The 17,229-nt window shown below is 38.2% G+C and overlaps 2 protein-coding genes across 7 annotated transcripts in view; one reads left to right on the top strand and one right to left on the bottom strand.

The window, feature by feature from the left end:
* Positions 1-3,768, bottom strand: part of LOC106867904 (calcium uniporter protein, mitochondrial) — a 189,448-nt gene extending 185,680 nt beyond the window's left edge. Inside the window, exon 1 of one of the 4 annotated variants that reach the window (XM_052973982.2) lies at positions 3,317-3,768. In XM_052973982.2, coding sequence (XP_052829942.1) covers positions 3,317-3,424 — 108 coding nt within the window. In that variant the 5' untranslated portion in view covers positions 3,425-3,768. The remainder of the gene's footprint in view (positions 1-3,316) is intronic. The other 3 variants (XM_052973977.2, XM_052973989.2, XM_052973985.2) reach the window with 3 other exon arrangements.
* Positions 3,769-4,307: 539 nt separating this feature from the next.
* The window catches only part of LOC106872750 (phosphatidate cytidylyltransferase, photoreceptor-specific), a 229,939-nt gene continuing 217,017 nt past the window's right edge, over positions 4,308-17,229 (top strand). For all 3 annotated transcript variants that reach the window (XM_089365598.1, XM_052973960.2, XM_052973972.2), the window contains exon 1: positions 4,308-5,026. Coding sequence is in view for 2 of the 3 variants with exons in the window: in XM_052973960.2 (XP_052829920.1) it covers positions 4,973-5,026 (54 nt within the window). In the remaining variant the exon portion in view is untranslated. The remainder of the gene's footprint in view (positions 5,027-17,229) is intronic.

Here is a 17,229-nt window from a genome sequence, read left to right on the forward strand (position 1 = left end):
GCTTATCTAAAGAGAATGGTCACTTGACATGCTAGAAATAACAACCAAATCTCGCAATTGCTTCTTAAAATGGAAGGACAATATACTGGAAATACTATTTGAATAAGTCGTGGTGGTTACGGTTGGAATATCAGCTGCGCTGGAACAATTCAACTGGAGTTAAATAAGAACTAAACCAGTTGCAGCAGTGTTTGTGTGGCCGTGTGTGTCATGAAAGAGGAACTACAGCGAGCAAAGACGAAATTACCGGCTTGCGGCTTCACAGAATAGCATCAATTGCTGCTTCCATAGATTTGAGACATGTATGGAAGGCAATGGGGAGATGGAGGCCAGGAGAACAGATTGAAATGCAACAGTAGAAGCAGCACAAGAAAAGCAAAGTTAATGGATAATATTTGACAAATGTAGTTTCTGACAGCAAAAATTAAAGAACAGCTGTAGAAGACGTGATGTAACAGTCGAGTACACACATTCCTCTCTCAACCATTCTCAGATATTACCACATCAAAGATAGGTTTCTGTAGAAAAAGAAGCAAACAAGTAATTTACGTTGCAATGATTCGGTTTTCAGCATAAATAGTGGAAAATCCAGGCCTAATAATCATTTACAAGTATTTAAGTTCAACACAAACACACACACACACACATATATATATATATACACACACACGTCTCTATAAACAAATTTATGTAAGTGTATATATATATATATATATATATAACGAGAGAGAGAAAGAGAGCATACAATTATAAAACTACCACACCCAGATTGTTAATTAACGTACCGCCGAAATAACCACTTGAAAAAAACTGCCTTTTCACCAAACTAGCATTATTCCTATTGCCAATATTTTTAAACCGTTAAAACCTTTCTCTCTATATTTTGAAAAGAAACAAATTACAAATATTCAGAAAGAAATAAAATAGAGTAATATTTTCAAGTTGTCAAGAGAAATTTAAAACTGCTCCTGTAATTATTTCCTGGGTATGTACATATGTGTGTGTGTGTGTAGTCACACACACACACACGTATAGATCGATGTGTATGAATGCATCTACGTGTATGCGGAAATACCTTATGTGTGTATATAGACAAATACAAAAGTATGCATGTGTCTATATACATAAATACACACACACATATATATATATACACCCACACCCACATATACACATATATATATATATACACACACATGTGTACAGATACACATATGTACACATATTCTTTTACTCTTTTGCTCGTTTCAGCCATGCGGCTGCGGTCATGTTGGAGCATATATACACACACACACATATATATACAGATATATACATATACACACACACATATATATATATATACAGATATACACACACATATATATATATATACAGATATACACACACACATATAGATATATACATATAAACATAGATATATACATATGAACATACATATATATACACTTACCTATATACACACATCTATATACATATACACACATCTATATACATATACACACATACATACATACATACACATACATACATACATACATACACACACATACATACACACACATACATACATACACATATGCATATACATACATATATACACAGAAATATACAGAAATATACACACACACACATATATATATATATCCACCTACATACACAGGAAAGGTTATCTACACCTTGGTGTAGATACATAGTAGCAAAGAAAGAGAAGTTTCACGAAGTATTTCTGCTTCCAAGTGTCGAATAACCTCTCCTTTGCCTGAACTTCCCCACCATTTGTTTTTGAAAGTAGAAACACATCACCAACTACACACTCCTCTTGTATAGATAATATACGTACATCATAGAAACGTGTGTGTGTGTGTATACATATATATATATATATATATATATATATATACACGCACATTTATAATAAAAACATTATATACATATTCCCCATATGCACATAAACATCACATGTCTACATACATATCGACATATACAAAATCGTACATACAACAAACACACACACACATACACGTGCGTGTGTGTGCGCGCGTGCATATGTGTGTGTGTGCGCGCACGCGTATGTGTGTGTGTGCGTGCGCGCACGCGCATGTGTGTGTGTGTGTGTGCGCCGAGCGCACTTTGGGAGGTTGGCGCAGAATTGCGCCTCCGCACCACCAGACGCACCTCGGAGTGAATTTGGTTGTACAGAGGTGCAATTCAGAGTCAAAATGATAGAGACACACGCTGGTGTGTGTCTGTGGGAGTGAATCAAAATGGAAAGATAAGAAACAGTTAAAGAAAAGAATGTCAGATTAATAAACTAAAAAGAACTTATACACACACTGCGTATGTGTATATGATATACATATACACATATATGTATTTATATATTTATACGTGTATGCAATAGCTACAAGCACCTGCACATACATTTGACAGCCAGTACAGCATAGACATATACATGTATGTATATATACGTGTGTGTGTGTGTGTGTGTGTGTGTGTGTGTGTGTGTGTGTGTGTGAATAGAATAACATAGAAAAAATTGATATAAATTTTCCAATGAAAAACTGATGAATTTAACTTTATACACACCCACACCTATTTGTATGTATTTAAATAAACGTAGTGAGTATTTAACAGCAGATAGATAGACAGATAGACAGACAGACAGATAAATAGACAGACAGACAAATAGACAGATAGACAGACATATAGATAGATAGATAGATAGATAGATAGATAGATAGATAGATAGACATATAGACAGATAGACAGATAGATAGACATATAGATAGATAGATGGATAGACATATAGATAGATAGACATATAGATAGATAGACAGATAGATAGACATATAGATAGATAGACAGATAGATAGATAGATAGACATATAGATAGATAGATAGAAAGAGAGAGAGATAAGAAGGAAGTAGATAAGATAGACAGACTGTCAGACAGATAGACAGATAGATATAGACATATCACAAGGCATATATGCGTGTATGTTTAGTTATGTATGTAATATTATGAACCACAGATGAAGAATGTAAGGAGTGACAGGCCGAAATATGAATGTGTCTACATTTTTGAGACAGTGTAAAAATACATAAACAAACAACTAATTTTTAAAAAAAACAATTATAAAAACAATACTAAAAGTTTTCATTCATTCATTAAAGCACAATTCTATATTATAAACATATATATATATGCATGCGTGTGTATGTATATATGTGTGTGTGTTTAAGTGTATGTTATATATATATATATATATATATATATATATAATGCGTGTGTGTTTAGTTTTTTATGATTTACCTGAAAATGTTTGTTGCCGGTAAATAAAATCCTCGAGGCTGTCAGTGGTGAGCGGCAGGACCCACGTCTAATAACAGACAGCACCTTACTTGTTGTGGTGGCTGCCATTTCTACTATAAACTACTGAAGTGTTGGTGTTCGATGCTGGCTTGCCCACCTACTACTACTTCTACAAGCACCGACTACACCATCAGCTGCTGCTGCTCTTACTACTACTACTTACCAGCCATGTATCTAGCACTAGAGATATTACTATTCATTTATTGTGCTAAAGGCTACTGCTACTCTGCTTCATATTCCACTGCTAACCGGCTGTTACTACTTCCACTGCTGCTTCTCAGTCTAACTCCCGCACTACTTCATTTCCAGCTGTTACTGCTCAGCTGCTTCTACTGCTTTCCAACTGTTACTGCTTCTTATCCAACTGCAAGCCAGCTGTTGCAGCTTTCATTACCTTACATAACAACATTATTACCTCCCCTTACATATTTCTCACTGAAATCAAACGTCATTATTTTTCCAATTCCTTTTCCCAAATTCAGCTTCGTTCGCAACTTTTACATCTAAAATCATATTTAAGCAATTAAGGAATTTTTTTCTATTACACTATAAACGTCTATTTATTCTTTATTAAAATAAAAATCAAAATCCGCATGTACGAGACTGTACGATATTCTTCGTGATTTACTCCCACTACTTCTACATTCGTCTTCTCCTCTCCCTGTCGCTCTGTCATTCACATCTCCCTTGCCACTCTTTCTTCACCTCCCTTTCGTCTTTACTCTTTCTAATACCTCTCTTTCCACCCTCGCTTTTATTATTTCTATTCTCTAATCGTCCTTCCTCCCTCTTAATTTGTGTTGTTTATACTTTCTAATCTTTCTCGTCCCCCTCTTTTACTATTACTATTTTCCCTCCTACTGCTACCACTGTGAGACATCCTTTCTTTCTCTCTCCGTATATATATATGTGTGTGTATATATGTGTATATATACATAAATATGTTTGTATGTGTTTATATATAGACACACGAACGTACATATAGCTACATATACACTCATTAACACACACACCACATATATGTCGATGTATATACAGTAATACTATACACAACTGCCTTATATATAGACACACACATTGATGAGTGTCCATATCACTATTATGATACAAACTGATTTTGATGTTTGTGTGAATTCCAATCTATATAATCGATCTCCACCTACCTGTGCCGTGTCGTCTTACTAATTGACTTTCTGCCTAATGTCCCACCAACTAACACCACCAGGTATTCCGTTATTGTCACAACACACACAACAACAATCTAATATATTTGCATGCGGATGATGTTGTTATAACAGCCGTAGTATTTAATATTTAGTATCTGTTGATGTTGTTGCTGTTGTTGTTATTGTAATAACCTGACAGACAGAAAGAAAGAAAGAAAGAAGAAGCCTCAGAAAGCGTCGTGAAGAAGAAGAAGATTTATTTCTCAACAAGGATTTTGTTAATTGTAAATGACGAAGAGAGAGAGAGAGAGAGAAAGCTAGAAATTTATTTATTGTTTAATATTGAAATTTTTAATTAATTGGCCAAAAACACAAAATAACCCCCCAAAAAAACTGTACGACGAAAACAAAAACAAAGCTTCACAGAGAAATGGCAGAAATTCGGCAGAGATTTCCGACCGAAAACGAAGAATCGAAAGATAAGGTAAATTTTGTCAACCAAAAAAAAATGACCCATGTTGAAGTCTATTTCTATATAAATAACCTGTACTCGTAGTCTTCGTACTCCACCAGTAATTATATTTATTATTTCTATGTATATACACAGACACATTCCTTTACATGTCACGGTGAAACCATCTCTCTCTTTTCTTTTATTTAACATCAAAACCTGCTTTCATTTTTATTTTTTTTCTCCTCACTCGCATGTTTCAATATTCCATCTTAGTTTTTAGGCCAATTATATAGAGATAAATCCTTCTGCAACTAACACCACTAATTCCAATCACCAATATCTTATTTACTAAACTATTCTTTGTTTATTTACCATTCTATGCAGGTGAAACTTGTTGAAAATATTCAATGAGTTGAACGCTTCATCATCTTTGATATATTTCCGTTTCCTTACCATATTGTTTATATCTGACACTTCCTGTACCTTGGGTACCATTATTGCAGACCCCCCTCTCTTTCTCCCCATACACTCTGCTAAAAATAGCAGCAGAATATTATCACATTACACCGTTGTTTCTTAAAAAGGAGAGTCACACATACTCTTCTAAAAGAACTGGATGGTCATGGCTAGAACAGCTTTCATGTTTACATCTCAGCTGGGAACTCTAAACTCCAGTTTCACCATGTACTGTGTGTATATATATATATATATATATATACAAACACATACATAGGAGCTTACAGCTTTTGCACAGCGATTTGCACTACTAAAAATAACAACCAAGTCTCCCTCAAATTATACCTTATCCTCTTAACAATAGAGGAATACCTTGAAAAAGGTAATGTTGGTAGAAAAAAAGGAGGGGACCAAAGACCTACCTCGGACTAAACAACTACACGACCGATAAAGCTTACCAAGCGAGCATCTAATTATCGAAGGTTAATCAACAAATGTCTTGATGACAATAATAATACTAGTGATAAACTTTGAATTTAAGGTCTCTTGAATGTATTGATTATATTAGACTAGGAACAATCTTAGATTGGAAGACCGGATTATATTAGACTAGAAACATAATATTGGAAGAATTTCTGGATAAATTAACGTAAATACGCAGTTAAAGAATATCAACAATTTGGTAGATATTAATGGTGTTTTACATATATAGACGTGTGTGTACATCTATCTATCTGTCTGTCTGTCTGTCTGCCTATCTATCTGCCTGTCTGTCTGTCTGTCTGTCTGTCTATCTGCCTGTCTGTCTGTCTATCTATCTATCTGCCTGTCTGTCTGTCTATCTATCTATCTGCCTGTCTGTCTATCTATCTATCTGTCTGTCTGTCTGTCTATCTGTCTGTCTGTTTGTCTGTCTGTCTATCTATCTATCTGCCTGTCTGTCTGTCTACCTATCTGTCTGCCTGTCTGTCTGTCTGTCTGTCTGTCTGTCTGTCTGTCTGTCTGCCTGCCTGCCTGCCTGCCTGTACACACATACATTCATAAATACACGTACTCTCAAACAACACGAACATACTTAGGCAATGCTCCAGCATGACCTTTGCTCTAATGGTCAACACAGATTAGGCAACACACACACACACACACACACACACACATATCTGCGTTATTTGAAATTGGGTCCCTAATTTAAAAAGGAAACAGTTATTTTGAAAATATTCTGACATTCAAAAATGTCATATATTGGATCAACTCAGAGCAGGTAACTACAAACATACACATACATATATTTACGTGTGTGTGTATGTATGTATGTATATATATATATATGTATATCATCATCATCAGCAATATCAAAATCAAATCAAATGGAAATTGTAGTTGTGAGCCCCATGCCAGTAGCACGTAAAAAGCACCATCTGAACGTGGCCAATGCCGGTGCCACCTCGACTGGCTTCCATGCTGGTGGCACATAAAAAGCACCATCTGATCGTGGTTGATGCCAGCTCCTCTGGCCCCTTGTGTCAGTGGCACATAAAAAAGCACCCACTACACTCTTGGAGTGATTGGCGTTAGGAAGTGCATCCATCTGTAGAAACACTGCCAGATCAGATTGGAGCCTGGTGCAGCCTCCTGGCTTCCCACACCCCAGTCAAATCGTCCGACCCATGCCAGCATGTGTATATATATATATATATATATATATATTGTGTGTGTGTATATGTATATATATATATATATATATATATATTGTGTGTATATATATATATGTGTATATACATACATTTGTGTGTGTGTGTATATATATTTGTGTATATACATATATATATATATATATATATATATATACACATGCATACATTTGTGTGTGTGTGTGTTTATATATGCGTATGTATATATACATACATACATACATACATACATATGTGTGTGTTTGTTTATCCATACAGATGAATGTATGCGGGAGAGTTTCAGAGATCTCGCTCCATTTTTGTCAGTTAGCTTGGCTGTTTTGATAAGCATTATATTTGCTAACACGTGCCTAATGAACTAGCTTAAGCAGTTAATCTGTTAATCCCACAAAAACTGTAAGTAGATCTGGATCTGGAAGTTAGTTGAAAGAAGAAACAAAGAGTAAGGTGTATCCACCATCCACAGAACAGCTCTTAAAGCTGAAATCAGTGCCATTAATCTGTGAGATCATTCCCTCTGCTGGTTAAACCTTTAGTTGGACCTCTTAAGCACCTCATTATAGAAATTAACATAGGCTTTATCTTGAGCTGTTTAACGAGTTCAGGGGAAATTTGCCTCTAGTATTATTTAAATGGTGTAGGTTTTAAATATTTACAACAGAATTGAATTTTTGATGAGGATTAAGATGAAAATAGCAATGCCTTCCTCTAGGAACAGTTTTGCTGAGCTGAGATAATAAATATGATTGATTTCCAGTTTGGGAGGTAGAGGTTTCATTAGCTCAACTTTTCACATAACATTGTCTGATATGAATTAGATCAATGAAGGAGCTTCTAGGTGATTTCTTCACTTATTAGAAATAGCAACCAAATCTCCCTCACTACCCGGTGCAAGCTATGGACACATAAGAGGTGCAGCAACATCAAAGGCAGGTTAACTAGCAAGTTAGTTTTTGTTTGTGGCAGATGTTCAGGTGCAATAAAGACTGTAAACAAACAGGAAACAACTTCTATCTCATTCCAGGGTGAAAAACTAGAGGTAGTCGATAGCTTCCGCTATCTGGGCGACCAAGTTAGTAGTGGGGGTGGGTGCGCTGAAAGTGTAGCTGCTAGAATAAGAATAGCCTGGGCAAAGTTTAGAGAGCTCTTACCCCTGCTGGCGACAAAGGGACTCTCACTCAGAGTAAAAGGCAGACTGTATGACGCATGCGTACGAACAGCCATGCTACATGGCAGTGAAACATGGGCTGTAACTGCTGAGGACATACGTAAGCTCGCAAGGAATGAAGCTAGTATGCTCCGTTGGATGTGTAATGTCAATGTGAATACCCGTCAGAGTGTAAGTATCTTGAGAGAAAAGCTGAACATTAGAAGCATCAGTTGTGGTGTGCAAGAGAGACGATTGCGCTGGTATGGACATGTGGTGAGAACGGATGAGGATAGCTGCGTGAAAAAGTGCCACACCCTAACAGTTGAGGGAACCCGTGGAAGAGGTAGGCCCAGGAAGACCTGGGCTGAGGTGGTGAGGCAAGACCTTTGTACATTGGGCCTCACCGAGGCGATGACTACTGACCGAGACCTTTGGAAATGTGCTGTGCATGAGAAGACCCGGCAAGTCAAGTAAGATCGTTGCCAGTGCCCCTGGACTGGCTCTTGTGCGGGTGGCACATGAGATGCACCATTTCGAGCGTGGCCGTTGCCAGTACCGCCTGACTGGCTCCCGTAGGATTTTCGAGCGAGATCGTTGCCAGTGCCCCTGGACTGGCTTGTGCGGGTGGCACATAAAAGACACCATTTCGAGCGTGGCCGTTTTTGTGCGGGTGACACGTAAAAGCACCCACTACACTCTCTGAGTGGTTGGCTTTAGGAAGGGCATCCAGCTGTAGAAACTCTGCCAAATTAGATTGGAGCCTGGTGTTGCCATCCGGTTTCACCAGTCCTCAGTCAAATCGTCCAACCCATGCTAGCATGGAAAGCGGACGTTAAACGATGATGATGATGATGATGATCACAGTTCTCATAAAATGAAAAAAATCCAGCCCACCTGATCATTGGTTGTATAACCATAAAAACTGATTTCTTTTGGGTCAGTTAGTTTTGGAAAAGGTCAATATTTCTATCCCCCATTATCAAAACATTGGCACTAATGCTGCCATTAGTACCAATGTTTCAATAATGAGTGACAGAGATATTGACTGGGACTTATTTTATCGACCCTGAGAAGATGAAAGGCAAAGTTGATGTTGGCAGAATTTGAACTCAGAACATGAAGACAGACGAAATGCCCCTAAGCATTTTGCCCATTGTGCCCGCTCACCACCTTAAATATTGGTTTCAGATTTTTGGCACAAGGCCAGCAAGTCCTGGGGGTAAGTCGATTACATGGACCACAGTACTCAGCTGGTACTTATTTTAGTGACCTCGAAAGGAAGAAAGGCAAAGTCGACTTTGGCAGAATTTGAACTCATAACGTAAAGATGGACAAAAGGCTTACGATTCTACCATCTTTCTGCTTTACATTTCAATACGATATTGGTTTCAAACTTTGGCACAAGGCCAGCAATTTTAAGGGAGAGGATGTCAGTTACATTGACCCCACTGTTCAACAGGCACTTATTGTAAAGTCAGCCTCAGCAGGATTTGATCTCAGAACGTAAAGGCAGATAGAATGCCCCTGCCTGTTTCTGCTGGTTAATGATGATTCTCCTAGCTTGCTGCCTTACTTTCCAATAAGATCTGCAAATATGAATGAGCTTAACTCAGTAGAAGCAAACTGGCAGATCTGTGATCAAGATTGTTCCAGCCACGACCATCCTGTGTTTTCCTTTCTTGAAATATTGTATCCAGTACTACTTTATCCAATAAGATGTTTTTCGTTTGGTTTATTTTTTGTTGATAGTTTGATTTGTGAGAGATTTGCTAGCTGCTGTTTCTAGCAGTTCAAGCTGGTACATAAAGGCTCTGTTGTTGGTTCAACTTTCGATTTCTTACTGTCTCTTCAATAATATGAAGATGACTGACTTCTAACTTGTACAACTATATTTTATAATATACAGACTTCTCTGCTCGTTTCTATTCGCAACATGTCCGAGTTTTATCCGTTATCTCTTACTTGTTTCAGTCATCAGACTCTGGCCGTGCTGGGGCACCACCTTGAAGGGCTTTGTGAAACGAATCAACCCCAGTACTTATTTTGAAACCTGGCACTTATTTTATCAGTCTTTTAGCTGAAATGCTAACTTACAAGGCCATGAACAAACCAACATTGGTTGTCTAGCAATAGTGGAGAACAAACACAGACACACACATACATGCATATGACGGGCCTCTCTCAGTTTCCTATTTCTTTATTGCCCACAACGGGCTAAACATAGAGGGGACAGACAAAGGGGTTAAGTCAATTACATTGACCCCAGTGCGTAACTGGTACTTAATTTATCGACCCCGAAAGGATGAAAGGCAAAGTCGACCTCGGCGGAATTTGAACTCAGAACGTAACAGCAGACAAAATACCGCTAAGCATTTCGCCTGGCATGCTAACGTTTCTGCTAGCTTGTCACCTTGAAAATTTCTTGAGGCTTCTTTCAGTTTCTGTCTACCAAATCCTCTTGGCCAGGGCATTGTGCAGTAGGACTGAACCTGGAATCACGTGGTTAGGAAGCAAACTTCTTACCATGCAGCCCCTCTTTTGTATAAATCCACAATAGTTCTGTAAACAGAACAGGGAGTGTGTGACACACTGTCTCCATATTTGAAACTTTACAGCATTGGATCGTTTCACATTTTAGCAGTTGAAGCTTAAAACAAAACCTAGCAACTTGATTGATGACTGATGAAATATTGCCTTACTTTTCATTATTGATTCTGTTTCATTTGATTGATAATGTTGCTCCCTATGTACAACCAGGGAGCAATATCAGAGATCAATCAACAGGAATACTTTTAAGCCTGTTTCATGGATGGAGACAGGATTTCAGCTCCACTCACTGCTGACATCTTATTACAGATTCATATGAAGTACAATTGCCTTTATAATTAGCTGCTACAATAGACTTGCTACATCAGTTAGCATAATTACAGTTTTGTCTTGTCTTGTTTAGTCAGCTGCACTGGTGACCTGCTTCTCATGGCTTTCCAACACTGGTAAAGAGGGAAGTGGGAGCCTATCCTGAACACTTTCAGCCAATGCTTTTATATTCAAATAAACTACACTGGCCAGCATGTTGTGGCCATGATGGAGTTATATTTAAGTAAGACTAAATTTTGCTGCAGTTGTTTTCTTTTTATACTTTAATAGAATTATATCTATAAATATAAATGAAGTCATGAGAAGTGTTGCTGTGACCTTGGCATTTTGGTGAGGTCTGACCTGTACAGCTGCTGGAATTAAAACTGGGCAATACTTTACAATTATAACTTTTCTATTCCCTCCGTAGCAAATTCTTTATCTTTCTTAGAACTTTACATTGTGATTCCATCATTAATGTAGGCAGTGGAATGTGACAACACATTAAAGTAGTTAGTGTATTATCTATTTCGGTCGGTGGGTGGGTGAGTGGGAGGGGGCTCACATTTATTTTGAATATTAAACAGAGTTTATCTTTAGAGATAATATTAGTTGCTGTATATTTGTAAACAATAACTAAATATAAATTTGATAATTATTCAGGAATTTTGAAACATTTTCAATTGATTTCACAGTTTTGATATTTTACAAGTAAAACGTGTGAAAATAATATTGGTTTTTATAGGTGACAATGACATGAATCTTATTTATAAAACAAGGTGGGTTTAGAATAAGGGTAGAATGAGACTTTGTGTTCACAAGGGTTGTTCTTGTTTAGCCCCAGGTTATCCCTCATCAGGCTGATTTGTTCAGTCGTGACCAACATGTTTTTACTTTCAATCATAATACAGTTAAGAATACATTATCCAATGATATTTATGCAATTTGAAGAAGATTAGCTTTCTATTACTAGCATATCGAGGCAGCTTTGTTTGCATGTGGAGCAACTTGTACTACTTTGATCCAATGAAAATATTTCAATAACATAATACGAAAATCACAATGAAAATATTTCAAGTATGTGGGGTGGGGCAGTCAGTATCATGGTTTTAGTGAGGGGTTTGTAAACAATGGGGAGGTAGGGAGTAGAGGGATAGCAATGTTATAGAAGGGGACAGATGTAAGCAGATGTTAACAGATCTAAAACCAATCCAAAGATAATGTGTTAGGCTATCCAAATAGATTAATTGAAGAATATGTTACATTGCTTTGGTGCTGCCAATTGTTTCTGTCATTTTGCTTTATGGATTTCCCTTGTATATATATCATCATCATCATCATCATCGTTTAACGTCCGCTTTCCATGCTAGCATGGGTTGGACGATTTGACTGAGGACTGGTGAAACCGGATGGCAACACCAGGCTCCAGTCTGATTTGGCAGAGTTTCTACAGCTGGATGCCCTTCCTAATGCCAACCACTCAGAGAGTGTAGTGGGTGCTTTTACGTGTCACCCGCACGAAAACGGCCACGCTCGAAATGGTGTCTTTTATGTGCCACCCGCACAAGCCAGTCCAGGGGCACTGGCAACAATCTCACTCGAAAATCCTACGGGAGCCAGTCAGGCGGTACTGGCAACGGCCACGCTCAAAATGGTGCATCTCATGTGCCACCCGCACAAGAGCCAGTCCAGGGGCACTGGCAACGATCTTACTTGGCTTGCCGGGTCTTATATATATATATATGTATATATATTGGATTGACAAGATGAAGGAAGGTCGAAATTGCAAGGTTTGGTGGTCTCATTGTTGGAGGTGGTGGGTATTTATCTCTCTGTTAGTGATATAAAGAAGCCTGCATTTTGTACCAGAAGCCAATCTGAGAGTCTCTCTCGTGGTACCTAGCACAGTATAGTTTGTTCTAACGAAACATCCACTTTTGAGTGGGGATAAATATTACCTCTCAGTATTAATACTGCCTCTTTTGCTAACGAGCAAACTGGTTAATCATCACGACACCAGCACTTGTTCTGGCACTTTTTTATTCTCTGGTGGCAGGAATGAGTCCTTGCTATTTCTAGCAGTTAAGTGTCCATCATTAGCGGAAGTCCGAAATTGCATGATCTGCAGGTGTCTTTATCTCCCAACTAGTAATATAAACAAAAGTGCAATACGAGAGTTTCTCTCATGCCCACAAGCACAGTACAGTTTGTTCCAACACAACATCCACGTATATATATATGTATATATATATGTATGTATATGTATGTATATGTATGTATGCATATATGTATGTATATATATATATATATATATATATATATATATATACACACACACACACACACACACACACACACACACACAGACACACACAGACACACACACACACACACACACACACACACACATATATTTAGAAAGAATCAGTTATTTACCAAAGAGACTTGACTAAAATAAATCTGGACAGCCTGTGCCCCACAGCCTTTTTAATAAAGGCTGTTAAAGCACTTTTAAGGTGCTTCATCCATTTATAGAAGGATGAGGTCAGAATCTAGGATAAATACAAAACAAATAATGATAACATAATTAATAATCAATAATCAAATAACCTTGTTTTGAAAAATAAGGTTGATTAGTATAGGTGAAAAAAAAAGAAAGGAAATGACATAATGCTTAACCCCCCCCCCCCCCCACCCCCACCCCACCCACTCTGATCTACTTTGTACAGTTATCTCCCAGTCTTCCTTATTTCTTGTCTCTGTACTTGCTCTTCATTCACTATGTTCATCCCTTCCCCTATCACTCGATTTCCCCTTATACTCTTGTAATCTTTACCTACACACACTCCCTGTTCTTCTGTCCCCAATTACTTCTACTCCTTACCTTGAAGCTCTACACTGACCCCTTACCACTACCCTCTCTTCTAGTCTAAGTAACCATGCAACTCTTCTATTTTGCTCTGAATCCTTCTTTCATACTTTAACCCCCTTATCTCCTAACATAAGACTCTCCATATCTTTCAAGTTCCATACTCTAACAAATTGTACGGTGGCCTATAAGTGCACAACAAAAGGCACCCAGCACACTCTGAGATGTTGTCCACAGCTGGGTGCCCTTCCTAATGCCAGCTGTTTTAGAAATTTGGTAGTGCAGTGCAGTTCTTGAGCCGAACTAAATCCAGTGGAATCATCCGACCCATGCCAACATGAAACACAGATGTTAAGTGATGATGACAATGATGATGATGTTTTTTTAAAGTTACATGCACCTTAGTATGCAGATGAAGGCAGGATCCCCATATTAGTTCAAGTTGATTTCAGGTTGAATGATATTTCACTCAGGCATGCCATTGCATACGTTTTGGAAAATGAAAGCTAAATATTTCCAACAGGATTATGTAGGTATTGTTTTTCCAAAGATATATTTTCTTTGAACTCTTTCTGACATCATTGTTCTGATAATGGCTTCAGAAATAAATTTAACATATTATTGTTTAGCAGCTGAAAGTCTAGACATTTCCAAGAATCTTCTAATTCAAATTACTTTATTTGTGGTGGTCATATTCTGGGAGCTAAATTGATAACCTTGTTTGTATATTGACATAAAGTTCTAATCATTTGGATGTCCGTGGCAGTCCATATATCATTATTTTATGACTCATCATCATTCATTGTGTTTTAAACAAATTCTAATTCAACATGACAAAGGCTTTGACATCGTTCCTACTATTGTCATGTATTCTCTACCCAACCATTATTATTATTATCATTATTATTTCAATTTTACTTGCTCTGGATAATTCTGTCAGAGCAAATGACAACCTGTTGTCAAGGGCCTCATAGAGTCCCTTTCCGTCATACTTAACATCCAAGTACCAGTCTCAAAATCCTCACTGTCCTCAAGAGAGAAATTTTTCTCAGCATGTTCTACCCTCATGTCAATCCCAGTTTCTCAAACCTGGTTGTTGGTGCTCCCAATGCCCCCACAACTACAGGGACAACATTCTCATAGTGATGCAGGATGCCACACATAGTGCACGTGTGGTCGTAGGTGGGGCATTTCCTCATGCATTCCTGTACCTGACATCCGTAGCCATGTTTTCCACAGTGACTGCAGGGGATAGGGGCAGATGTATCACAGGGTTCACCTGATTCATTGACCAGGCGGTGCCGCTCTTGACGCCTAGCTGGAGGCTGCACTGGTTGAATTGGTTCTGTGGCCCATGAGCCGGCTGGCTGAGTCTTTTCCACTCAGGGCTTCTTCCAGGGTTATGTCTTGCTTGGAGTCAAGGCAGATCTCCTCGTCCTCCAACACATGTACAAGAGCATCATGGACTATAATGTTGCTGTAATCATTCGTGGCATGGCAGGCCTCCGAGGGCCATTCTACCTTTAAGTTGCAGATGCCTGCCCTCAAAGACGTGCAGTGAAGGCCCTGACACTTTCGTCCCAGTCCTGGCACATCTGTTGTAGCTGCACAGGAGTGACCATCACATTTTCTTGGCAGACAGCCAGGGACTTAAATGTAACTAAGGATTGTTCAATCATTGCTGGAGGCCAGCATACCAAACATCTGTGTGAGAGCTTTTCTGAGGGTCTTGTCACAGTAGTCAAGAAGATGGAAGACAACGTTGTAGTTTGTAGTTTGACCACCTCAGCTCAAAGTAAGTCCACTCCTTGCCAGTTCTAGCTGCAATGACAACAGAGCAGCAGAATTTGTCAGGTGAGATTTTCATGGGAGAGGCACCAGTTGCACGGTCAGAAGGTCCTTGACTTGCTTATGGAAAACAACTACCAAGCCAGATTCCAAAAATGGCAGGAACACTGGGACTGGTGTATTGCTGTGCAAGGTGACTATTTTGAAGGAGATGATGTTAAAACAAAACAAAACAAAACTTAAAGACTTTCTGTATTTTTAACTGTCTTAATACAGTAATAAATTCTCAATTTCTGTTGTCAATAAACAAAACAGTTTTGTAGCAATAAATAGGAAATACAATTTGGCTTCAGTGCTGGTGGCACGTAAAAATCACCATTCAAGCGTGGTCAATGCCAGTAGCACCTGACTGGGCCTCATGCCGGTGGCATGTAAAAAGCACCGACTACACTCTTGGAGTGGTTGGCATTAGGAAGGGCATCCAGCTGTAGAAACTCTGCCAGATCAGATTGGAGCCTGATGCAGCTTTCTGGCTTGCTAGCCCTCAGTCAAACCATCCAACCCATGCCAGCATGGAAAGTGGACGTTAAACGATGACGATGATGATGAATCTACACCAACACTCTTTCAAATAAGGAGAAGTGGCTTACTGTCCAAGCATGGCTGTATGGGTAAGAAGCTTGCTTCCCAATTACATGATTCCCGGTTCAGTCCCACTGCATGGCACCTTGGGCAAGTGTCTTCTGCTATAGCCTCAGGCCATCCAAAGCCTCATGAGTAGATTTGGTAGATGGAAACAGAAAAGGAACCTGTCATGTGTGTGTGTGTGTGTGTGCATCTATGTGTTTAACCCCAACCACTTGGCGACCAGTGTTGCTTTGTTTACATCCCCATAACTTAGCTGTTTGGCAAAACAGACTGACAAAATAAGTACCAAACTTAAAACTGAGTATTAGGTTCAATTTGTTTCATGAAATCTTAAATGTGGTGCTCCAGCATGATCGCAGTCCAATGACTGAAACATGTAAAAGATCATCTTAATTTGTTTATTTTCTTGTCCTTTTTTTTAGATAATTAGGTAAAATTGAAAATTTTTTTTTTTTTGCAAAAAAACTTTATTCTGTGACAATGAAATTGCATTCTTTACCTGTCATTTACTTATTAACAATACCCAAGACAAATCTGTTGGTAGGTTTGTTATCCCTGTCATTAATTACTGACAATGTACCTGCAGTAATGTAATTACTAATGATGTACTTGTAAGTATTTAATTGTTTATGCGCTACTTGTAATTAATTATTAATGATGTATCTTAAATCATTTAATTATTTAAGATACCATGGTAAGATACCTGCAAGCAGGTAATATATCTTCTGGCAATAATCACTTTTAGTCTTTTGCTGTTTCCAGTCATTTGATTGTG

Source organism: Octopus bimaculoides, chromosome 1, assembly GCF_046866305.1.
Source record: "Octopus bimaculoides isolate indiv1 chromosome 1, ASM4686630v1, whole genome shotgun sequence".
In the NCBI taxonomy this organism is placed as follows: domain Eukaryota; kingdom Metazoa; phylum Mollusca; class Cephalopoda; order Octopoda; family Octopodidae; genus Octopus; species Octopus bimaculoides.